Source organism: Gymnodraco acuticeps, unplaced genomic scaffold (genome assembly GCF_902827175.1).
Source record: "Gymnodraco acuticeps unplaced genomic scaffold, fGymAcu1.1, whole genome shotgun sequence".
In the NCBI taxonomy this organism is placed as follows: Eukaryota; Metazoa; Chordata; class Actinopteri; order Perciformes; family Bathydraconidae; genus Gymnodraco; species Gymnodraco acuticeps.
In genome coordinates, this window is record NW_022990549.1 from 357,733 (window position 1) to 384,932 (window position 27,200).

The following is a 27,200-nucleotide window of genomic DNA, read 5'->3' on the forward strand; positions in this document are numbered from 1 at the left end:
ACACACACACACACACACACACACACACACACACACACACACACACACACACACACACACACACACACACACACACACACACACACTAACACACACCCTGTCTGAGTGTCCGGTGGCTGTAGCGAGGATCTTTCCTCTTTTCCACTCCCAGATACACAAAGTGTTTTTGGCATCGAGGCCAATCGAGGCTAAACGCTGCAAAAAAAGAGATAAGGAATAATAATATTAAACCAGTTGCATTGAACTACTTAAACTGTATCATTACAATATGAATCATGTGTTACTTTGCATGAGTGAATATAGTGGGATACAGGGGAAATAGAGATATTTTTAAAATAAAAGTCTCCTTGTTGATGAAATGCAAAGAATTGAGAAGTCTCTTGAAATTGTATATACTATATATTTGAACTTTAAATGCTGGAGATTTTAATACTTTATCATGCTATTTTTAGGCAACAGCATAGGCAATAGTATAGGTCTCTATGGTATATATAAAAATATATAAAAAACATGTCTATGAAGTGTTTTGCTCAAAATACCATACAGATCACCCATTCTAGCCATGCCTCATATCCCTCTATTTCACTTCCTGTTTCAAAAGTGCTGATTTTGGGTATAAAGCTTTAAATGTAAAAGGAGGGGGCTGAGCTCATGCAGGACCCGGCAGCTACTGTCTAAACTAAATACTGCCGTGATGAAACGCCATATCATGGATTATCAAGGATCTGAAGTATGGAGCTCAAAGGCTTTCTCTCTTGCCGGTTATACCACAAGGTGAGTTCCTTTTTATTTCCTGCTTCTTCACACACATGCTCTCCAGTACAGGTTAGCTCTGAGTGTTAGCGATGCTAATGTAAACACCGACCATATTACATCCAAAACAGTCAGGCATTGTTTCTGATAGCAACGTTTCTGATTGGGCCGTGGGTCCACATTTCAGATATTACGTCATATCGGACGCAAATCTGGATCAGCTCCGTTGTACCCCGTTTTTAGAGATTTGGGTACGGAGGAAAAGAGAGAGGGTTTTATTTTCTGACGATACGTGAGTTCCCTGACACACCGGGGACACATGTTTATGTATAAAAGACATCAAAAAGTACATTTTGCATGATAGGTCCCCTTTAAAGACATATGAACCATCTGGATTACATATATATAAACATTAATAAAAAAATGTAGTCATATATTGAGCAATGAACCCGGTTTATTTTTCAGGGTTTTTATTTGTTTACTTAAAGCATTGTGTTTAAAAGATAAAGTTAAAGTTATTATTTATTGATTTGAAGTCAAATTCGGACCAAAACAGATCTTTTAGCAGCTCCAAATGACATTTGATTTTGAAGGGCAGCAGCAGTGCAGAAGGCATTATTAAAAGTGTTTCAGTCTCTTCGTAATAAATCAGCTGCACCGAAGTCTGAGCGTTTGATTTATTATTCAGATGGATTTATGATTATTTTATTGATTCTATGTTTAATCTGATTTACTCACAGCTGCCAGCCAGAAGCAAAAACTGCCGACACATCAGAGCGGATCTTTTACAGTCACTTCACAACTCAGCCTTGTTCTGTGTTGGTCTTGTATATGTCCTCAGAGCTAAAGAAAGCAAAACGTCATGCATTTTATTTATTTATATAGAAGCCTGAGGTTCGATTGTTTTCTTCCTCAGCAAAATCCACTTTAAATCACACTTACTGGACAATATTTGGAGTGTTTTCACAGGATGTTTAAATGTGTCTGCTCCTAATTTATAGGGTTGTGGCTTTTTGATCGGTTTATTGTATTAAATCACAGCTAAATCTGCCTCTTTTCGGTACATACGGCAGTCATAAAGCAGATTAATTCAACACTTTGCTTAATGCACAAGCATCCTGTTTTATAGCCTGCCCTTAACATGCTAACTTTGTACTAACATAATACATTTTGGGATAATAAATTGACTTGAGAGACATGTATTTGAGTTGTCCTCAGTGGCTATGTTGTGTGTGAACTTCGTGTACATCAGATGTGTTGTGTCTTGCCCTTTTTCAGCCACCAATTGTCCAAGTTACTGAACCAAAGTGATAAATTACAATAATTATCATCTTAATTTGTCCTTCCCCTCCTTTGTCCTGCTCTCAATGTGTGTGTGTGTGTGTGTGTGTGTGTGTGTGTGTGTGTGTGTGTGTGTGTGTGTGTGTGTGTGTGTGTGTGTGTGTGTGTGTGTGTGTGTGTGTGTGTGTGTAGCACTATTATTCTATGACCTTTAAGTTGATGTATGAGTGTCCTTTTATGACAAAAACCATCTGTTGGCCCCTCACACACACAGATAGGTGTGCTGGGTGAATCACATCATGCATCATTAATCTGGCTCACTGTGTGTGTGTGTGTGTGTGTGTGTGTGTGTGTGTGTGTGTGTGTGTGTGTGTGTGTGTGTGTGTGTGTGTGTCACCTGTCCATCAGCGCTGAATGCGAGGCAGGCGATGCCGTGTGTGTGTCCTTCGCGCAGCAGAGAGACGGTGGTCACGGTGAAGGAGTCCCACACACACACGTAGGGTTCCTTGCCCACCTGACCCGTGGCCACCAGGGAGCGCTCAGGGTGCAACGCCAGGCTGGAGGGGGAGGGAGATAGACTTAGATAAAACTACCTGAGCTATGACCAAAACAAAACTGAAAATGAACACAAAGAGAAACAATTGGACCCCCAAGAGGCACAAAACATCCACAAAGAGATGTAAAAGGAGTAAAAGGAGTCGCAAATAAACCGAAAATGTGAAAAAGAAAGCACAAAATGACCACGGTGTGCAAAATGAGCAAAAACAGAGACAGATAATATGGCCAAAGAGAGACACAAAACTACTACAAAAGTAACAAATCAACTAATTAGAGACAGAATATACCTGGAAATGATACAAAATGACTAGAAGGGGACAAAACAACACCAAATATGCACACAATTATCTACAAACAGACACAAAGATGCAAAATGACTACAAATAGACTCAAAAGAACCAAAAATAGTAACACAATGACTAGAGACTCTAAACAGACAAAAAGAGTCTAAATACAACCACAAACATGTTTTATTTTCTGTCTGTTAACTTCAAATATGACACAAAAATAGAAAATAAGTTGATGTGTCCTTAGATCCACTTTTAGTTCAAACAAAACACTTTTTAAAAACCTGTCTCTGTCTCCCTCGCTATCTCTCGGGGAGTCAGAGTGTGTTTTACAAAGAGATCGCTATTAAGACACTCACTGCTTAATGGCATCATTATAAACACACACACACACACACACACACACACACACACACACTCTCCTCTACACTCTGTTGATGGAGTAATGATCCCTGATGTTTGATGTGTGTGTGTGTGTGTGTGTGTGTGTGTGTGTGTGTGTGTGTGTGTGTGTGTGTGTGTGTGTGTGTGTGTGTGTGTGTGTGTGTGTGTGTGTGTGTGTGTCAGAAGTGACCTTGGCGTCTCCCTCTTCACTTCACTGAGCAGCAGATTTGACATCAACAGACCTTTTGTTTATTTATTCTAATATAAGCCATCACAGGTTTCTAAAACACCCTCACACTTACTTAACACTTCAATACATTATAGCAATATTGTTATTATTATAAATATCATGTTTTACTGTTATGAATAACATTATTAATTATGGATTAATTATAATCATTTTAATAAATATTATGTTTACAAATGTTCATATGTAGTTTTTTATTCATAAACGCAATTGTACTTTGGCAAATAGTGTGCCAATATAGTGAATATGTGTGTGTGTGTGTGTGTGTGTGTGTGTGTGTGTGTGTGTGTGTGTGTGTGTGTGTGTGTGTGTGTGTGTGTGTGTGTGGGGAAAGGTCACTGTTGCTTTGCAGTTGTGTGTTAAACATAGAACAGAAATAGAAACAGGTGTGTCAGCCACAAAGCCCCATTGATGCTGTCTGCTCTGCACATACACTCACCCACAACACCCACCCACCCACACACGCCCCTCATCCACAACCAGCCAGCCAATGGGCCTTCCTGCTGCCTTGGTTGCCATGACAACTCCATCGTCAAGGGCAGTAGAGGCTGAGACAACTGAAGAGTCAAGGTCAAACATCACAAAACAAACACACACACACCTGCCATCATCTCTCTGTTTCCTGATACATGACAACTTCCTTTAAAAAAATATAGTCATCATTATTTATCGGAAGCTTTTCTTTTGTTTCTACAGATTTAAGACATAGGGCTTTTATTTTGAAAGTATCAACATGCTTGTGTGTGTGTTTCAGATTGTTTTCTTCTCATACTGCCTGTGCTGCAGCACCTCTTTTCACCAAGCCCCCAGGAAGTGCGCCGGACTCTGAGGAAAATATTCGTTGTGGCCAAACGGCGGTACTACACTTCCGTATCAGTCGCTGGGCCCGGAAATACTTTTTCCCATTGACTTACATTGGGAAAGAGACGCCTGTAAATCGTTGGATAATTTTTTTTCAACTAAATAAACTACCCAGTATGAACATTTGTATAGCCCTTATTAAAAACATTCGGTCCTCAAGTAAAGTAAAAGTAAAATGTGCTAATAATGTTATTCTGAGTTATTTTCATCGGCATTATGAACGTGCATCTAACCCATGGGACCGCGCCGCCCGGCACGTTCATGTGACGTGTTCAGTACTACATGAATGTTACCTTTACCCATGGATGCACAATAAGAACGGATTATTATTATTTTACTTATTACTAATATTAAATACATAAAAGTATTACTTCTTATTATACTTTCGTGACGTTTCGCTCCCTCAAAAGTTGGGCCATTTTGTCTTCATGCGCCAATGAGCAACTCTCATAGGAATGAACGAGGTCCCGCCTCCCACGCTGTATCCAGTTCTTATTATACATCCATGCTTTTCACCCTCTGTCTGAAACCAGAGCCCAGTCTGCTCTGATTGGTTAGCTGGCCGGCTCTGTTGTGATTGGTCAACCACATAGAGATGTCCCGCTCCTTAGCCTATCACGTACAATGTGTTGGAGCGCTAGCCAATAGAATCGCGAGTGTTACACACTGATGTCAATGTGTTCAGGAAGTAAAGAAAGGAGTCCAATGGAGGGGCATTTGCACACAAACCTATAGAACACACTATAGGAAAGGTGAATATTATACCAAAAATAAATGTGAATTATGTAAGTGAATTTGGATTGCCTACTAAACTTGTTTCTTGACTCATGCTAGTAGGACACCTTTTCTTATCAACTCAAACAAAAGCTGAAAGAAATCTCTGAAGGTCTTCTCCAGTCTAAAGGAGACTGTGAAAGGAGAAATAATGAGCCAAGAAATCAATCAATGTGGAGATAAAAGTCCTGTCCGTGTAGGAGGGAGAATAATGGAGACGTGAATAGAAGCCATTAGAAAGACATCAATAAAAAAAAGGTTATGTGTTGAACCATCAAGTAGTTCAACAGGTTTATACTGAAGAACAAGTCTTAATGATGAAGGTACAGATACTTATGTGACACGTTTTAAGAAGCAGTTCTTCTAAAAACAACAGGAAATGATTGAACTTTGTTTATCCAAAAGTAATGAAACATTTTCCCATTTTGGTGCAGACAAGATGAAGGTAAAGAAAATATCAATCTCATTCTTCTATCTTTACTAAACTGTTTCTGTTTCTTCCCTTATACCTCACTTTATTTTAAATATCTCCATTTTCCTTTTCGTCAGACATCACCCTTTCTCTGTGTTCACGACCTCGGGAGAATCTGCCATCTGTTTAGCTGAAACAACACCGCTTACAAAGGAGTTCCTCTCAGGCTATTTCAGAAACTCATGAACATTCATAGCTGCCAAAAATAGGCTGTTGTGTGTGTCTCTGTGTGTGTGTGTGTGTGTGTGTGTGTATGTGTGTGGTGTGTGTGTGTGTGTGTGTGTGCGTGTGTTTGTGTGTGTCTATGTGTGTGTTTGTGTAGTAGTGGTGATAATGTGATTTATAAATGATTCACCTGAACAACAGATAAAGCCAGAAATGTAGGTGTAGTCATGGACTCTGACCTGAGTTTCAACAGTCACATTAAAACTGTTACTAAATCAGCCTACTATCACCTAAAGAATATATCTAGGATTAAAAGACTAATGTCACAGCAGGATTTGGAAAAACTTGTCCATGCTTTTATCTTCAGTAGACTCGACTACTGCAATGGTGTCTTCACAGGTCTCACTAAAAAATCTATTAGGAAGCTGCAGCTGATTCAGAACGCCGCTGCTCGAGTCCTCACTAACACTAAGAAAGTGGATCACATCACTCCAGTTCTGAAGTCTTTACACTGGCTTCCTGTGTGTCAAAGAATAGATTTCTAAATACTGCTGCTGGTTTATAAAGCTTTGAATGGTTTAGGCCCAAAATACATTTCTGACCTCCTGCTAAATTATGAACCATCCAGATCTCTCAGGTCTTCAGGGACTGGTCAGCTTTCTGTCCCCAGAGTCAGAACTAAACATGGAGAAGCAGCGTTCAGTTATTATGCTCCAAATATCTGGAACAAACTCCCAGAAACCTGCAGGTCCGCTGCAACTCTGACTACTTTTAAATCCAGGCTGAAGACTTTTCTTTTTGTCGCTGCTTTTAATTGAACTATTCACATCTTAGACTGCACTGTAACTTTTATCCATGTATTTTTTCTTTTAATGTTTATTTTATTAGCTTTTCTTTTTAATGACTGATTTTAAATGCCATTTTCTTAATCTCTTTCATTTTTTGTAAAGCACTTTGAATTGCCTTGTGTTGAAAAGTGCTATATAAATAAACTTGCCTTGCCTTGCCTTGGAGAGAAAGAGAGAAAGATTATGATTAAGTCCCCCTCTTTTTCATCCAAATCCATCCCATCCCACATTTATAGGAATTTATAGAAAATCAGAATAACGACAATGTGAATGACTACTTGTTTCCATTCATGTGATAATTAGAAGTATTTGCATTTCCAATCAGTCTGTAAATGTCCACTGATGAAGTCAACCAAACATTGATGTAATAAAAGTACTTATTTCAAGCCAAACCATAATGTTTAACTCAACTTAACTACGTCGTTTTGATACACGTTGATAACTATGTGTTTAACTGTAATTAAAGGGGCCCTATTATGCTTTTTGGGGCTAAAAGGATCAAATGGCCTGCGCTCCAACACATTGTACGTGATAGAATAAGGGGAGGGACATCTCTAAGTGGTTGACCAATCACAACAGACTGGGCTCTGGTTTCAGACATAGGGTGAAAAGAGGTGCAGCACAGGCAGTATGAGAAAAATAAAGAGCTTTTTGAACATTAAAGCATGGAGACATGTCCCAGTAGAGACACTACATACTGATATACACCTGAACATTAGCAGGAGAGGACTCTTTAAAGTAGAGACACTACATACTGATATACACCTGAACATCAGCAGGAGAGGACTCTTTAAAGTAGAGACACTACATACTGATATACATCTGAACATCAGCAGGAGAGGACTCTTTAAAGTAGAGACACTACATACTGATATACACCTGAACATCAGCAGGAGAGGACTCTTTAAAGTAGAGACACTACATACTGATATGAACCTGAACATCAGCAGGAGAGGACTCTTTAAAGTAGAGACACTACATACTGATATACACCTGAACATCAGCAGGAGAGGACTCTTTAAAGTAGAGACACTACATACTGATATACACCTGAACATCAGCAGGAGAGGACTCTTTAAAGTAGAGACACTACATACTGATATACATCTGAACATCAGCAGGAGAGAACTCTTTAAAGTAGAGACACTACATACTGATATACACCTGAACATCAGCAGGAGAGGACTCTTTAAAGTAGAGACACTACATACTGATATACACCTGAACATCAGCAGGAGAGGACTCTTTAAAGTAGAGACACTACATACTGATATACACCTGAACATCAGCAGGAGAGAACTCTTTAAAGTAGAGACACTACATACTGATATACACCTGAACATCAGCAGGAGAGGAACTCTTTAAAGTAGAGACACTACATACTGATATACACCTGAACATCAGCAGGAGAGGACTCTTTAAAGTAGAGACACTACATACTGATATACACCTGAACATCAGCAGGAGAGAACTCTTTAAAGTAGAGACACTACATACTGATATACACCTGAACATCAGCATGAGAGGACTCTTTAAAGTAGAGACACTACATACTGATATGAAGCTGAAAACGAGCAGAATATGGCCCCTTTAAGAATGCAGTTAATGTGGGAATGTGGTTTTAGAGAAGACAGAGTTGACTATCGTATAAAGAATGCATTTTAATAACGTTATTATTGTAATTGTTCTGGGGTTTTGTAGTGACAATGACAAGGACTGCAGCTGCTGCTTTACAAAGGTTTTTGGTGAAGAAAAGATGCAAGAGCTGCCACCTGATTGGTTGTTCTGAGATGTCTGCATTGCTTTCTCTTCTAAGGTTTTTCCTCAACATTTTATCTGCCATACATAGGTTTTAAACAATTGGCTTTCGTGACACACACATCATATTTTCTGCTGACGACGGCCAGCCTCTTTATAATTCACGAGATGTTTAAACATAACTACCTGACAGTCCACCTGAAAGTGAGGCTTCATACATTTCTAAAATGAAATTACTTAATTCCTAAATTACTGCGTGATGTGCTGCTCTGATCTCAGAGCAATCGTCTGAAGATAAGTGAGCAGCAGAACATCAAAGCTGCTGCTGCCTGTGGGGAGATCTGACACACACACACACACACACACACACACACACACACACACACACACACACACACACACACTTAAATAGAGCCAATTATAGTGGAATGGGCACATATCCTCCAATTAATATTGTAAATGGCATATGAATAATACATTAACTAGATCTGTGTGTGTGTGTGTGTGTGTGTGTGTGTGTGTGTGTGTGCGTGTGTGTGTGTGCGTGTGCGTGTGTGTGTGTGTGTGTGAGTTAGTGTGTTGGATGTTTCCTGCCTGGGCTAAAGAAATCCTCTGCTGCAAAAAAGCATCCTCTCTACCCCTTACTTCTCACTACCAGTTTTGGAGGAGCTGTGACCTTTGAACTAATGTTGGCCCGCTGTAAAAACAATAAAGTTGATATTAAGCCAAACATCAGACAGAATTTCATCGCAATTGATTCAGCAGCTATCCATAATATTTATCCTGATGCCTCTGAGGTTTTCATGATGATTCAAGATGGCGACGTACACAGAAGCAGCTAACTCTGCTATGTCTTTTATCGTCACGCCCAAAAACTCAAAAACGTTCAGACACCTGGCGCTTCCCGGTCCCTTGTCTGGATGTCTGGGGTTAACACAAACTGTAGAGATGTTAACATGATGTTCTACGACAGTAAATACTCCACTGGTGAGGTTTAAAATGGCGGTTGCTAACAAGTGTCTAAATGAGACGACTAAACGTCATCACGGCCAACATTAGCCGCCTTTAGCTTAGCGGTGGTGATGTGGAGTCTTTTGACCGTGCTGTATTTCCTTTATAGCACAACGTTAGCTTATTACTTAAAAACTCATAGTGGTGTTAATATGTGGAGATTATTTCCTGCATTAATTCATAATCCAATGGAGAAATCCCATTAGCTTTTTGTGGATGGATTCAGGGAGAAGCTACCTTGATCGTCGACTACAGAAAAATGACGTATCTGCAACCAGTCTAAACAGGATGGATTTACATGTAGCGCTGTGCACTGTTGTTAGCTTAGTGATCCTTGAGGTTCCTTTATTTAAATGTTTCAGAAGGTGTCAAAATGAGGAAGACCGGTTCAGACTATTTGCATTAAAATGAACCATAAATCTGAAATATACCAGACTCTTTTTTGACTCCCTCCCTCCTACAGCACTGTGTTACAGGCACATTCATAAACACCAGACACACAGCTATGAATACATTCAGTGTAGGTGAGTCTATTTATAGTAGGTGGTGAAATCAGGGCAGCTTCTATAAATAGCCCAGAGGAACCTCTGTAAGTGTGTGTGTGTGTGTGTGTGTGTGTGTGTGTGTTTGCACAATACAACAGCTTGTTTCCCCCAGTCTTCTTGTAGAGATAACTGAGTACACTGGAGAGTCTCTTATGATAATATTTTCATATCTGACAACAGCCTGACTTTCCTGCTCCTCTCCTGCAGTGACTTAGAGTTTTAGAAAAAACGTGTCTTGTTTGTTATTTTATAAAATTGTATATCATCATCCCACCTTTTATTCTTTATTAATATCAGTAAATCTACAATGTCAGTTCTCAAGTCTTACACTGTTAAAATGAATATAAATGAAGTCAAATCATGTAAAATCAAGTCAGAGTAGTAGTTCAAGATTATTCCAAGTCACGCCTCGACTGCTTTGAAGGGTTTCAGGTTCATATTTGTATTTAGTGTCTCAACTGTGACATGTCTCCATGCTTTAATGTTCAAAAAGCTCTTACTGTCACCATGTTACAGAAGTAAAAAAAGGAGTCCGATGGAGGCGAGGGGTGTGCCAACCTTAATCATTTAGGAACAATCCAAGTAAAGTACAAATATAAATGCTGCTTTTGGGAAAAAGTTGCAGCTCGTTTTTGTGACAAGAAACTCTGCTCAAAGCAAATCCGTTCAACATTTAAATTATTATATTTTCTGGCAGCGAGGAAGAAACATTCGATCCTAACTGTGGGAATGTTTCACATCTGCAGAAGAAGTTGCTGCTGGGTATCAGCTGCCACCAGAGAGACAGAAGAATCAAATAACTGCCTCTGAGCAAAGAATCTTCTTTTAAGGGAGTGATAAGGAGTTCAGCCTCCCCCTCTCTCTCCTTACAATAAGTAGCTTAAATTCAGTTTCCAGACCTTTCAGATTTGCACTGTAGAGTGACATAACACCGAAGGGGCTTGTGTGTGTGTGTGTGTGTGTGTGTGTGTGTGTGTGTGTGTGTGTGTGTGTGTTAGAGTAAATCTGTGTGTAGGGAAAGTGTGTGCTTCAGTGTGTTTGATTGCCAGCAGATCGTGGGAACATTGGTGGCTGCGGGGCAGATTGGCGGTGGGTTGCTGAACAGATAATTTCTTAGTCATCATCTTAATGAAGACCACTGAGCTGTGAATCCAAAGAGCCACCAGGCCCCTGCTGCACACTGCTGATGGATGAAAACCTCAAGAACAGGAGGCTCCGAGGATTGATTTCCTTCCCTTTTCTCCAAGGTCTTTATTAGATATTGAACACTTGAATGTCAAAGCGATTACATGACTTCATTTCAAGCCCAACACACTTCTACTTTACTGTAGCTGTGAATCGGTTATGTGCACAAAAAACTACCAACATCTCCATTTCACTGCTGTAGATGAAGTCTGTAGTTTAATCTACAGACATGCATCATATTCTATCAGATTATCATGTGAGTTTCTCAGAAAACAGCCTTATTTTCTGCCTGTGGCAATGCCTACCCCTAATGCTGATTTTTGGATTTGTTTTTCCTGATATTTATTTAAAAAAATATTTTTCAAATGTTCCCAAATATTTTTCAGATATTATTTTACGTTTTTTAAAGGTCCCATGTCATGGCCATTTCTACTGATTATATTTCCATTGTTGAGGTCTACTAGAATATATCAAACTCACATTGGTTTCTCATACAGCATCTCTGTATAGTATGTGTATTCACTCTCTGTCCTAATGGCTTGTTGGAGCTCCTGAGCCCCATCCCCGTGAGCCCAGTGTGCTCTGATTGGTCGGGACGTTGCGAGGCTCGTTGCTGTGAGGAGCGGGCAGGTTTCCGGGTCGGCGATACAGCGAGAACAAGCGAAACTCTTCCTAGCACACACACACACACACACACACACACACACACACACACACACACACACACACACACACACACACACACCACACACACACACACACACACACACACACACACACACACACACACACACACACACACACACACACACACACACACACACACACACACACACACACACACACACACACACACCGTTTACATGCAGATAAACCTTCACAACACACAAGGGGACGGGTAATAACCTGAAAAGCATGACATTGGCCCTTTAAATTAAATGTATTTGCATCGTCATTTTTCATTTAATAATAATAAAAATATACAATTCAATTCCTAACATTTAAAAAGTCAAAATGTTGAGAAATTAAGTTGAACTGTTTGGGAATATTTCACCTTCATCCTCAAACTATAACATGATTTTAAGATCCTTATGACTGACTACTCCTCATATAAACAGATATTAAACACATTGCATATTGGCATATCATTATTAAGTTGTTGCGATCCACTTTAGCATGGAGGATCCCAGTTTGGCTCACTTCACTACATTTGAGAATCCTGACATTTGCACGTACTGCAGTGCTTAAAGCTTTCATCTTCATTTCCAACTCAACCGAACAACACCACCACCCCACTCTTTGCAAACTTAACTTCACACAACCCCCTTCAGCCTGAAAGCACCGCCTGCAGACATTGCACGCACCACTGACCGCCCTGCGTCCTGCACACATCGCTGCTAGCTTAGCCGCTAACTGTGCTAAAAAGTAAACATATTTAGCTAGCTCTGTTCTTCATTATCTTTAGCAGTTAGCGTAGCCTTTTCCCCAGATGGTAGGCAAATGAGCTACACACACACACACACACACACACACACACACACACACACACACACACACACACACACACACACACACACACACACACACACACACACACACACACACACACACACACACACACACACACACACACACACACACACACACACACACACACACACACACACACACACACACAGCCGAAGTAAATACAATAAGTGTGGCTTGACATTGAGAAAGAAAAAGGTTTATAACGCTGTGAGAATGGGTCTGCAGAGAGCATTTCTCCACCATCCCAACTCGTCTATTACCAGCGTTCAGGGAACTCTATGCAAGTCAATGGGACTCCCTGTTAGTTAGCCAAGGGATCCTGGTCTGTGAGGTGCTCATCGGATTGGTCCATTTGGGCCAATCCGGTCATTTGTTGTTGATTTGGGTGATCACACGTCACAGAACCCAGGAAGCAAACAATGGAAAAAGAGAAATCCCCAACGAGGCGTTCTGGGGCAGCACAGACAGGTCTTTTCTGTGTTAGAGTTTTACTCGCTACAGGGTGTACTTTGAGGGTTTGTGACTCTGCAGACCGTTTACATGCAGATAAACCTTCACAACACACAAGGGGACGGGTAATAACCTGAAAAGCATGACATTGGCCCTTTAAATTAAATGTATTTGCATCGTCATTTTTCATTTAATAATAATACAAATATACAATTCAATTCCTAACATTTAAAAAGTCAAAATGTTGAGAAATTAAGTTGAACTGTTTGGGAATATTTCACCTTCATCCTCAAACTATAACATGATTTTAAGATCCTTATGACTGACTACTCCTCATATAAACAGATATTAAACACATTGCATATTGGCATATCATTATTAAGTTGTTACGATCCACTTTAGCATGGAGGATCCCAGTTTGGCTCACTTCACTAAATTTGAGAATCCTGACATTTGCACGTACTGCAGTGCTTAAAGCTTTCATCTTCATTTCCAACCCAACCGAACAACACCACCACCCCACTCTTTGCAAACTTAACTTCACACAACCCCCTTCAGCCTGAAAGCACCGCCTGCAGACATTGAACGCACCACTGACTGCCCTGCGTCCTGCACACATCGCTGCTAGCTTAGCCGCAAACTGTGCTAAAAAGTAAACATATTTAGCTAGCCCTGTTCTTCATTATCTTTAGCAGTTAGCGTAGCCTTTTCCCCAGATGGTAGGCAAATGAGCTACACACACACACACACACACACACACACACACACACACACACACACACACACACACACACACACACACACACACACACACACACACACACACACACACACACACACACACACACACACACACACACACACACACACACACACACACAGCCGAAGTAAAAACAATAAGTGTGGCTTGATATTGAGAAAGAAAAAGGTTTATAACGCTGTGAGAATGGGTCTGCAGAGAGCATTTCTCCACCATCCCAACTCGTCTATTACCAGCGTTCAGGGAACTCTATGCAAGTCAATGGGACTCCCTGTTAGTTAGCCAAGGGATCCTGGTCTGTGAGGTGCTCATCGGATTGGACCATTTGGGCCAATCCGGTCATTTGTTGTTGATTTGGGTGTTCACACGTCACAGAACCCAGGAAGCAAACAATGGAAAAAGAGAAATCCCCAACGAGGCGTTCTTGGGCAGCACAGACAGGTCTTTTCTGTGTTAGAGTTTTACTCGCTACAGGGTGTACTTTGAGGGTTTGTGACTCTGCAGACCGTTTACATGCAGATAAACTTTCACAACACACAAGGGGACGGGTAATAACCTGAAAAGCATGACATTGGCCCTTTAAATTAAATGTATTTTCATCGTCATTTTTCATTTAATAATAATAAAAATATACAATTCAATTCCTAACATTTAAAAAGTCAAAATGTTGAGAAATTAAGTTGAACTGTTTGGGAATATTTCACCTTCATCCTCAAACTATAACATGATTTTAAGATCCTTATGACTGACTACTCCTCATATAAACAGATATTAAACACATTGCATATTGGCATATCATTATTGAGTTGTTGCGATCCACTTTAGCATGGAGGATCCCAGTTTGGCTCACTTCACTAAATTTGAGAATCCTGACATTTGCACGTACTGCAGTGCTTAAAGCTTTCATCTTCATTTCCAACCCAACCGAACAACACCACCACCCCACTCTTTGCAAACTTAACTTCACACAACCCCCTTCAGCCTGAAAGCACCGCCTGCAGACATTGAACGCACCACTGACCGCCCTGCGTCCTGCACACATCGCTGCTAGCTTAGCCGCTAACTGTGCTAAAAAGTAAACATATTTAGCTAGCTCTGTTCTTCATTATCTTTAGCAGTTAGCGTAGCCTTTTCCCCAGATGGTAGGCAAATGAGCCACACACACACACACACACACACACACACACACACACACACACACACACACACACACACACACACACACACACACACACACACACACACAGGGAGCCCTGGGTGTCCCTGCTGGTTAGCCTCAGCCCTGTATTAGCGGCTCTCTGGTGGTTATGGATGATGATGGAGATGCGCCTGCAGGTCCTCTGACAGCCTCTCTGTGTGTGTGTGTGTGTGTGTGTGTGTGTGTGTGTGTGTGTGTGTGTGTGTGTGTGTGTGTGTGTGTGAGGATGCATGAAGTCCAACACGCCTCCAACCAGCAGTAACATCTACAACTTCAGATTGATCTCACAGCAGGCTGGGAGTGAGGGTTATAATGCATGACTTTTACTAGAATAAAGGATCTGGATGCTCCTGCCAACAATGAAAACCACAGCCAGTAATTTAGAGACAAATCTAATAAGGGAGTCGACAAAAGAAATAAGAAACAAACAAAATATGACCTTTAAAGACTAAATCAAGATGAACTTCCTTTCTGGCCATCAGCCACTTAGCTTTTAGACGACTGGTTCGTTTCACCCAGTCAAGCAGAAATACCATCAAAACTACACAGCAAACATAATGTGGGCGTGTGTGTGTGTGTGTGTGTGTGTGTGTGTGTGTGTGTGTGTGTGCGCACGTGTGTGTCAGGTTGTGCCTGCAGGCGACAACATGAAGTGGGACAGGAAAGGAAAGAAAGGAGAAACAGAGGACGACAAAGCGAGAGACGCACCAACCCAGATTCTCCTTCACAGTTCATCCCCATTCACTGCCTTAAAAGTGAGACGATGACGTTAACTGAACTGTGTGTGTGTGTGTGTGTGTGTGTGTGTGTAGTGTGTGTTAACAGAATTAACAAAGTGTTGAACAGAGAAAACAGGGTAACATTTTCTCAAAAAGAGCATTTCGACAGCGCAGAAAGTCCGTTTTCATAAGTGAAAAATAATCTGCTTCGTTATTTGGATCCGCTCCAAAATGAAATGTGTTCTTCATTGGCTTTTGATACACCTTTCCACCAAGTCTAATGAAATTCAGACGAGTAGTTTTTCCATTATTCTGCTCACACACAGACAAACTTCAGTTGAGTTTAATGATAGCCGATAGTTTAATACTTGTGGATAATATGATTTTAGATAGTGGGTAAAACACCAAGACCTGCATGAATGAGTTTCCTTGACAATACCCTGTGCATATTATGACATTATCTCTTTCTCTTTTCTGCACTGTTTAATGCAGAATGTAGGGCAGTAAAACTGATGAGGACAACAAATTAAAAATATTTAGCCCCTTTTTATGAATGGATCTGCATTTACAACTGTGCTAACACATTAAATAAAGTATATTTGGTATTTTTTGCTGGAGTAATTGTTCTTACTAACCAATCTAAATGCTATTTTTGGATTTTTAAAACACTTTCTACCCTGATAGGAAACAATCCATTGGAGTTATATTGATAGGTTGTGAGTTTGCTGCAAGAAGAAAGAACATTTTAATTTAAGTGTCTGATATTTGACAAATGCAGACCGCTATGTTCTTAATCCTTCAAAATAGAAATAAAAAGTAAGCCACCGGAAGCTTTGATGCAGGAAAGGTTAATTGTGTGTGTGTGTGTGTGTGTTTCCATTGCCTTGTGTCACTCAGGTAATCTGAATGTCAACAGACACCAGCCGAACATTTCTCTCTGATTTAGCCTCAACTTACAAAATGAAAATCAGAAACCTAGCACGCTGAAATGAGTCCAATCGAGCCGATCTGCTCTGTATTCTCTCTCTCTCTCTCTCTCTCTCTCTCTCTCTCTCTCTCTCTCTCTCTCTCTCTCTCTCTGCGTTATTCAGCAGCGGCCCGATGCTCGGCTGCAGATAAAGGCCGTTGGCCCCCCGGGAGGCCGCGCCATGAAAGAGCCAAAGAAAGAGAAAAGAGTCTCTCCCTTTCAGAAAAACTCAACATGGATTTAATGCATCAACACTGAGCCGGCCATCACTGCAGAAATCCATCCAACAGAGAGAGAGAGAGAGAGAGAGAGAGAGAGAGAGAGAGAGAGAGAGAGAGAGAGAGAGAGAGAGAGAGAGAGAGAGAGAGAGAGAGAGAGAAGTGTTCACTACTCCAACATAAGGAGCTGCACACAGGAAAACACAGAACTATTTTTGAGATAATAAGTTGATGTTCTTTACCAGGCCTTTTAGCAATGAAAGGTTGCTTTACAAATTAACATGGTATTAATTATTAATATCCATTTTATCAGGCTGTCAAAAACTCATCATTAGACCCTCAAGAATACAAAATTCGGCAGCACGGGTTTTTAACAGAATAGATGGACCACATCACATTTTTACTCACATACAAGCGGCTAAATGGTTAGGGACCAGCCTACCCTACAGGATCTTCTAATAGGACATTAAGATCCCAGAGTGCAGGTCTGTTGGTGGTTCCCAGAGTCCACAAAAAAAAGAGGTCAGGTGCTAGAGCTTTCGGCTACCAGAGAGAAGAAGATTAACGTATTGTTATTACACAGTACAGTCAGGTACTATGTAACAAAACGGTTTCTTCCTGCTATTTGACCCATCCTAGTGTTAGGAGCAGTGGGCTGCCATTTTGTACGGCGCCCGGGGAACAGTGTAGGGAACGGTGCCTTGCTCAGGGACACCTCGGTAGCACTTGGTCTTTCCGGGACTTGAACTGGTGACCTTCCAGTTGCCAAGCCAAGTCCCTATGGACTTCGCCACCACCGCCCTTCCACTGTTCCTCTGTAATCAACTTCCAGTGACGATTAGGGAGGCAGACAGTGTCCACACATTTAAGAGCAGGTTAAAGACTTTCCTTTTTAGTACAGCGTACAGTTAAGACTGGTTTTAAACCCCCTTTTATACATCCTCATGGACACTTCGTTTTATGGAATTGTATTTATTGTACTCTAACTGTATTTGTGTCATTGTGTTATGTTCCTTTTTAAATTGGTATTTTAACATTGATCTTATAAGATACGTTTGTTGTTTTTACATTGTTTTACATTGTCAATTGTGTTTGTTGACTTGTGGATTTTGGGCTATATAAATAAACTTGAATTGAATTATTATATTATTATTATTATTATTATGTGTTTATGGATTGTTGCCAAATGATATAGTTATTGTATTTAAAGGCTGTTATCATAGTATTAAAGGAGGCCATGAACTGAACCACATTGAAATGAAGGTATTTTGATTATATCACATATTAAGCTAAATTAATTAATAAAGAAAGCGTTATTTAAACTCATATTAAACTCTCTGCGCCCTCTGACCTCTTCACTTCTTGTTAATTGCTACATTTGCTGATCTGCTTTTTGCTTTCCCCTCTCCTGCCGCTGTCAGTCTGGATCACGGCGTTGGCTAAGTGACTAAAATGCAAATGTGATTACATCCACAGATTTTTCCACGCCAGTCAGTGGGAGGAGAAGCAGCCGCAGTGCAGCAACACAAACTACAACCCAGACGCTAATAAATAAAGTTGGAAATATTTAAAATAGCACCTGCTTTCATTAGCAGAGGCTCCTCGTTAAAGCTGTTTCTTCACACTTCAGTTAGAAAGGAAATATGAGGATGTTTCAACAGGCCCTATTATGCTTTTTGAGTTTTTTGCTGTAGAGTGTTATTTAGGTTTGTGTGCATGTAAATGGTCTCTAAAGGCTAAAATCCCAAAGTATCTCTCTCACACACTCCTCACCTCTTTTTACTCCTTCTGTAACATAATGACATCACTATGTAACACTTGCGCTTCTATTGGCTAGCGCTCCAACACATTGTCAACTAAGGGGCGGGACATTTGTAAGCGGTTGACCAATCACAACAGAGCCGGACAGCTAACCAATCACATGTGCTGATTACAACAAGCTGTTTTTTTCAGATAACAAATAAAAACAGTTTTTTGTAAAGATGTCGACCTTAAAGTCCAACTCATATTCTCCGTTAGCAGTTCAGGTGGAAAAGTCTTTCTTTGAATTCTTCCGTCAAAAAGATGAGATAGGTTGGGATCTTATTGGGCGTGGTTCCTACTAAAAATATATTACTATGGTCATGGGGTTACTTGGGTGAAAAACCACAGAATATATTTTGTGTTTATATAACAGCATTTCCGTTTTCTAAGCCAACATATTACCATAATGGTCAAAACAAAACCACATGCAGAACATCAAACTGCAGTATCAGCTGTGAGACTGCAGGCAGATATGAGATGTGATCATTTGGCACAAAACACAAAACTAACACTCCTATGTTACAAACACAGTCACACACACACACACACACACACACACACACACACACACACACCACACACACACACACACACACAAACACACACACACACACACACACACACACACACACACGCGCACACACACACACACACACACACACACACACACCATGTATACATCACTTCAGGGGACATTACATTGACTTACATGCATTTCCTGGAGACTTATCCTAACCTTAACCATAACCAACACATGCCTAACCCTAACCCTTAACATAACCAAGTCTTCACCCTAAAATTAATGATTCCCCTTATGGGGACCTCCAATTTGTCCCCATAAGGGAGGCGAGTCCCCACACGTGACTGTGTAAACAGATTTAGGTCCCCACAAGTATAGTAATGCTAGGCCACACACACACACACACACACACACACACACACACACACACACACACACACACACACACACACACACACACACACACACACACACACACACACACACACACACACACACACACACACACACAGCAGCTGATTGTCCAAACACTGCTGCTGCTCCTATGAGTCATTGGCTATTTAGTGTCGATGAATACACTAGGTGTGTGTGTGTGTGTGTGTGTGTGTGTGTGTGTGTGTGTTGGATGAATGAGTGACCTCGCTGAAGCATCTCCTCCTCCACTCGCTCTTATATGATCTTATAAATAGACAAAATACCTTCTGTTGCTTTTCCTGAATATTATTTCAGAGTGTAAAAAAAGCAATAACTGAAGGTGATATTTTGAGAAAAAGTTCACATAAAGTCAAAACATTTTTGCAAAAGTATTATTTGGAGAGAAAAAGTGAGGAAAAAGAGCTGTGTATTTTCTTTCTAAATAACTGCATGATGGATCTAATTTAGCCAATTCAAAAAGTTCATCATATCCATGTCACATAATTGAATCATTGGTGTGATGTCATTGTGTTTACGACCCCTTTATCTCGTGGACTGCTGCAAAACCAAAACAAGGAGGTACAAGTGGCTAAAAAGCTCCATAATGCTGGAGATATAATGGTGACTCTCTGTGGGTTCAACACTATGACAGATACCTTTATATAACTCTCCATTATGTAATTACCAGATAATCCCAGAGTTAAGGTTGAGGGTGTTTGTGAACTCACCTGACTCTTTGAACAAATGTGTAATCCAGGATCAAATGTGGATGCTTGACATATTGCTTCTCTTTGGTTGAGCACATCGATCATTACATCCCTGTGGTGAGCTGCACCAAATAATGTGTAATTACATTTGTTGTTCTCTGGACTTGACAGTGTTGTTTTTCTCCTGCTCTGTTTATTAAGTTCAGACGAGGACAACAACATTTATCACCTGGAAATACATCTGGGTCCACTAACAGGGTCTCTGTGGTGCAGGTCTCCTTGTTTATTAGATCCAGACGCCTCAGCAGTTATTACATTATATCTTATCATACACACTGGAGTGGACTGTGGAGTAGCATTGGTTAAAAAAAAACGTTATATTATCCTCTGTGTGCACGCTGCCTTCAAGTCATGTGGGGAATATCAAAACTACGAGTATAAATTGAAGCTGAGCCTGTGCCTCTTTTCACCCTCTGTCTGAAACCAGAGCCCAGTCTGCTCTGATTGGTCAGCTGGCCGGTTGTGTTGTGATTGGTCCACTGCTTAGAGATGTCCCGCCCCTTAGCCTATCATGTAGAATGTGTTGGAGCACTAGCCAAAAGCAGCGCGAGTGTTACGTAGTGATGCTACCATGTTCTGTAAGTAAACAAAGGAGTCTGATGGAGGCGTTTCAGGCAGGGGGGTGAGAGTGTGGGAGGAGAGAAACTCACAGGGATTTGAGCCTTTGCTGACCATTTACATGCACCAAAACCTATAGAACACTACAGGAAAGAGAAACCCCAAAAGCACACTAAGGTCTTTTACAGCTGTACATGCACAAACACCTATAAAACACACTACAGGGAAATACTGTATTCTAATAAACTGACTATACCAGATGCAGGTGTGGCAGCAGTCTCACCTGATGATGTCGTCGTTGTGTCCCAGGTAGAACTTCTGGCTGTGCTCTCTGGTGTTGTACACCACGCCCACCCCGCCCACAAAGTACACCAGCTCCTTCCCGGCAGTGTAGTACAGGTTATTTCGGCACTGATGGCCTCGGTACCCGTAGACCCAATCCAGCCGGAGCCGGCAGCCCGGGGCGCTCCGGTCCGACATCCTGGATCATCTGCTTCAGTCCTGCTTCAGTCTGCTTCAGTCCTGCTTCAGTCCTGCTTCAGTCCTGCTTCAGTCCTGCTTCAGTCCTGCTTCAGTCCTGCTTCAGTCCTGGATCATGTGCTTCGGTCCTGCTTCGGTCCTGCTTCAAGAGCCTGCACAACACAAACAGAAGATTTACTATCAACAAAGATCTATTATCCTTCATCATGTATTATCAATAACATTTACTATCAATTCAAAGGGGGAAGAAGTACTCAAATCTTTGACTGCAGTAAAAGCAGTCATGTTATGCATTCAGCAGTTGACTAAGTCAAAGCGGTATTGCAACATGGGAAACATACTTTGTTAAAGTCATGCATTCAAAGGTTTACTTAGTTAAAAGTAGTAATATGACATAATAAAAAGATACGCTGTCAAGCAAGCATGCATTCAAAAAAATCTGAATCTAAATCTTAAAGGGAACGTACAGTAAAATATTTCCCCTTACAAATTAAGTGGAATAGAAGTATAACGTAGTGTAAAAATAAGTGCAATTAATTGAAAATTGATGTAGGCAAGGTTACTGTGGAGCCATTGGTTGTTAAGGTTAGTGTAAAACAGGTTCATTTGTTCTATTCTTCATATTTATTTCCTTTGTTGCCATCATTTTGTCATGTGCCCAATAATTACATTTCAACTCTATTATATTCTGTCTGAAGCAATCAGAATAAGACATTTTAAATTGAACATCTTAAGGTTATTTTGTGTCCGTGATGATACGTTAATCAATTCAGAGTTACATTTGTATACAATTTCACTACATAAACACTTGATTCTATTTCAGTACTTACTGCTCATTTTCCATCTCTGGTCTGTAGTATATCCATAGTTTTGCATCCAGCAGCTGAATAAGATATCTCAAAATAACAGGCTCTCCATCTTCTTCCTCATCTTCCTCCTCAGGGCTGCAGCTCAGTTATAGTCCTGCAGAGACTTCCTGCTGCACCTAAAACATTTTTTATCACCTCCTGTGGTCTGAGTGCAATTTCCTTTAATATTCCTAAAGGGACTAATTATGTTTTTATTGCACCCTAGATTTTAAACAGTGGGTTTATTACAACTCCACCATGCCTTATGTTATTTAACAGCTATAATTAAGAAATGAAAGGAACTCTTTTTGTAGGGTAACTATAGTTTTCTCATTTATAATTTCTGCCACAGTCTGCAGACTTTGCATCATCTGTAGACACCATATTTACTGCTCAAAAAGGAAATAGAAAATGCAGAAAAAAAGCCAATATTCCGTGAAAAACCATTAAAAAAACCGCACAATTGATGGATGATGGAAATTATAATCCCTCCCCACACTAATCCTGGACCTCAGCCCCAGCCAGGGTTACTACAGCCCGGGTGTGTTTTATTGTGGAGGAAAAACCCATTCACAAATCTGCAAGTGAGTAAAAAAAATCCTCCAGAGTCAGGAGCAAAAGGGTGTGTAATCTGATCCAGAATCTGAAATAAAAAGAGGGATTATTTCCTCAGTGAAGTGTTCGGGCAGTTCCGGAGACAGCCGAAGGGAAAGAGGGGGTTGAGAGATAGCGACAAAAACGAGAGTTTAATCCCCGCGGATGATCCAACTTCAGCGGGCAGAGGAGGGGAGAGAACCCGGGATCAGAGCGCTGCATTCCGGCCGGAGGATGGGAGAGGAAGGTCCTGATTCCCGGCTGGAGGAGAGCATCCTCCCGCTGCAGCTGGAGATCTCTGCAGACAGACAGACAGACAGACAGACAGACAGGTGGACAGACAGGGGGACAGACAGGCTGCAGGTAGACAGGAACCCGGATTTAACCGGCCGAATAAAGACCCTCCCTGACCGCCGAGTCCCTCCACTGTGATGTTTTATCGCTCGTTTTCGGACAGACAAGCAGGAGCATCAATTTAACACATAGCTGATTGTCAGATCGAGTTTCCGGTGCAAACACTTCAAAATAAAAGCCTCTTGAATGAGAAGAGTGTAGTATAGTGTATAGTGCTGCACAATGAAGTACATAGGCTACTGTCTACGTTTTCTCATTGTTTTTTCATGTAACTAAGTAAAATTGCTTAGGTGCTGTGCTTAAGGTTAGTTATGAACTACTTTTACTTTGCTCTATAGTATTTCCGTGAAATAGTACTTTATACTTCTACTCCATTTAAAGAGGAAAACATTTACATTTTAGTTTTCTTTTCATCCACTAAGTTAATTTGACACTTCTTATTTTTAACATAATAGATTTTCCTATGATAAATACATGCTGCTAATCAACTCGGTGTTAAACAAAGTATGCAAATTGTGCTCCACATTGACAAATAACAACCATATACGTGTATGTTAGTGCTAAATACAGAATAATATATATATTCTATAATACAACTTTTAAAATCATAATTCTGCACAATGACTAGCATACGTGTTTGATCATTTAAATATATTTTGCTTCAAACTTGAATTCACTGGTGTTAAGTAAAAGCGTTAAAGTGGACCTATTATGCTATATTGGAAACATATATTGTAGGGCCATACAAAACATGTCTGTGAAGTTTTTTGCTTAAAATACCAAACAGATCACCCATTGTAGCCATGTCACACACTCAGGGCCGTCCCTGGCCAACATGAGGCCCCCCACGCAAAGTTATATGATGAGGCCCTCTGAGCGTCGGGGGGTGGGGGGGGGGGGGGGGGGGGGGGCACCGTGCCGTGCCACACTAATTGCGCCACATAAGCACATAGGTGCGCCGCATTTTCGGCTCAGTTGAGGCACCCTCCGCAAGATGAGGCCCCACGCAGTCTGCATGATCGGCCTGTAGGGAGGGACGGCCCTGCTCACACTGCTCATATCCCTCTTTTGCAGCCTTGTTAGAGAAACGCGGATTTTGGGTCCTTATCTTGAGAAAGAAAGAGGAGGCGGAGCTAATGCCTGATCAGAATTCTACCAGAGATAAAGTTAAATTCTGCTGTGATAAAACGCCACCCTGTTCTAAACCACATCAAGGATTATTTCTGAAACAATATGGAGCTCAAATACTTTTTCTCTTGCGGGTTTATCACAAGGCGAGTTCTTCTTTTTATTTCCTGCTTTTTAAACACATGTGCTCTCCAATACAGGTTAGCTCTGAGTGTTAGCGAGGCTTGCTAATGTAAACAAAGACGAGATTACGTCCAAAAACACGTCAGGTATTGTTTCTGATAGCAACTCTCTGTGGGTCCGCCGCCGATATGACGTCATATCGGCAGCAAATCTGGATCAGCTCCGTTGTTCCCCCGTTTTTAAAAGATGTGGGTACGGAGGAAAAGAGAGAGGGTTTTATTTTCTGACGCTGCGTGAGTCCCCTGACGCACCGGGGACACATAATTATGTATAAAAGACATCACAAAGTGCATTTTGCATCATAGGTCCCCTTTAACACTAAGAATTTGCTGCTATTTACGTTCTTACTTTATAATACTTCTCCCTATTTATCGTTTATTCCAGTTCATCACACTAGAAAAATGCATTTAATTTAAGCTCATAATTTATTCAATTTTATTTTGATGGTCTTATTCGTGCACTTCCGGTCGGATTGTGTTGATTTGTCTCGCTCTTAATGGAGCTCGGGCTCAGTAACCATGACGCACAGAGAGAAAACACCCCGCTCCGCTGGAGAGGACGCACGGGCGCAAAGCATTGTGGGACTTTGTGTTTTCCCCATTCATTATCATTCATGGGTTTTTATCATTGAGAAAATCAGCGAGGAAGGAAAAACTACAAATACCGGCAGCAGAGGTGGAGGAGCTGTCTGTGGTGCTGAACTGGGAAACTGGGAGAGAGACAGTTTCAATATGAGTTAGGTAAACATATTTAATTACAAGTAAAGTCATGGTCATATAAAAAATGCCATAAATAATAAAATAATACATAAATAAAGTCATAAAGTCATAAATACAATCTGAAAAAAGAGAATTAATAAAAAGCAATACAAAATGTTTTTTGTTTGCCGTATAAGGGGGAAACAACTTATGTTTAATGTAAAAGCCAATTTGTTTATTAAAGTTAGGATTATAGTATAATTGCTAAAAGCCATAACTTTACATATATCCACCACTAAAAAATAGTTCTTTTATCAGAGAGTGATTTGGTATTAATGGTTTTATTTTGGAATCAATTTGTTTTCCTGGTTTTTATATAAATAAAGATTACAATTATTATATTATCATAATATTGTTCCCACAGTTGAAATTATAAACACAACAGACGTCTGAGGTTTTTTCCTTTACATTTGTAGCTATGTTTGCTTTTAATGGTTGCACCATATTGAAAATCTAATAACATGCCTGTGGGGGAAACTTCTGAAGCAATTGGAGTCAGGACTCAAAGAGAGACACGATGGAGAGCTGGAGCTTTGACGGCAAACACTGACAGTTTATTTGGAGCTTCGGCCGGAGAATTCACAAGACATGTCTCGGGCCACGGTTTGACCACACGGTTGAGATGCAATCAATTCTGAAGAACTCTACCCCAGACCCGTGTATTTAGCTATAGTTCTGAGAGAATAGTGAACAATGTGCATAACAAGATAGAATCCTAACACCTCTATCAGCTGACGCCAACAGGCAGGAACAGGGAGACAAAACACTGAGAGCACAGCAGCCCAGGTTACAGGTGTGCTCAGTCAGGACAGCATGAACTGATCAACTGGGTCAAAGTTATGGGCTTTGGAAAACATTTCCCCAACAACGCCTTTCTCTGAAACTCTGCTGACTGAAGTGTAAATGGATCCCTGCAGAGGAGCAGGTGATGGACCACCTGGGGGATGATTATGCATCTTTTGTTGTTATGTTTACTTCAGGTATAATAATCACACCCAACAGAGCTGTAAACAAACCTGTAAGACTCTCAGTGGGAGGGTTTAATAACAGGAAGTCCTGACTGCACAGAAACTGAACTTCATACACTAACTTAGGGGTGTTCCTGTTGATTAATTGTTTGAAAGGGATGTTTACTATGAAAAACATTCATCTTTCATGTATTTTATGTAAAATAAATGCAGATTAAATTAATTTAGAATGTATAATCTTTATCACTTCCACTCATACACATCAGCTATCTGTGATCTGCCGCTCTTGTTGCACCATCTTGTGGCCAAAACACTGAAATATAACTAAGAAATACAAACTACTATTACCATCAAGTGACTACATTTTAAAATCTGAACATGAAAATGAAGTATAATGTTCACACTTTGTCTCTTTTCAGTTATAATCATGGAAGTAAAAGTATTTTAATTAAAAACTCTTTGCATGAAGTTTGTAATCCTGGCAAATCCCTGCAGAGTAATTTGTTTTTTAGTTAAAGTGACGTCTGTTCTAAATAAATCACAGACACTCACTTTGATTATCTGATGTCTGCATTTAGTTTGCACCAAACATTTCTACTACAGTCCTCCTTTCCAAGTAACTCTGGGAACATGTATTTTTCCTTTTTTAACCCATAAGACCCATAAGACCCATTTCTACTTCTGGGAAAATTGAGGGGAACATAATTTAGACTAAATAGACCACATTTCTGATAAATAACAATGTATTCATCTTATTTGTTTCATATCAATTTGATCAAGAAATGTTTCCACAACAGGTTCAATGTAATAAAGGACATGTTATGTAAGCATGTTCATTCTTAAATGGCTTGAAT

The 27,200-nt window shown here is 40.5% G+C and overlaps 1 protein-coding gene across 5 annotated transcripts in view; it reads right to left on the minus strand.

The window, feature by feature from the left end:
• The window catches only part of LOC117553456 (echinoderm microtubule-associated protein-like 6), a 71,019-nt gene extending 47,648 nt beyond the window's left edge, over positions 1-23,371 (minus strand). For 4 of the 5 annotated variants that reach the window (XM_034227390.1, XM_034227387.1, XM_034227389.1 and 1 more), the window contains exons 1-4: positions 22,344-23,371; positions 21,317-21,665; positions 2,432-2,591; positions 97-195 (exon numbers count right to left, since the gene is read on the minus strand). In XM_034227390.1, coding sequence (XP_034083281.1) covers positions 97-195; positions 2,432-2,591; positions 21,317-21,513 — 456 coding nt within the window. In that variant the 5' untranslated portion in view covers positions 21,514-21,665; positions 22,344-23,371. The remainder of the gene's footprint in view (positions 1-96; positions 196-2,431; positions 2,592-21,316; positions 21,666-22,343) is intronic. The other variant, XM_034227386.1, reaches the window with a different exon arrangement.
• Between the last annotated feature and the right edge of the window lie 3,829 nt (positions 23,372-27,200).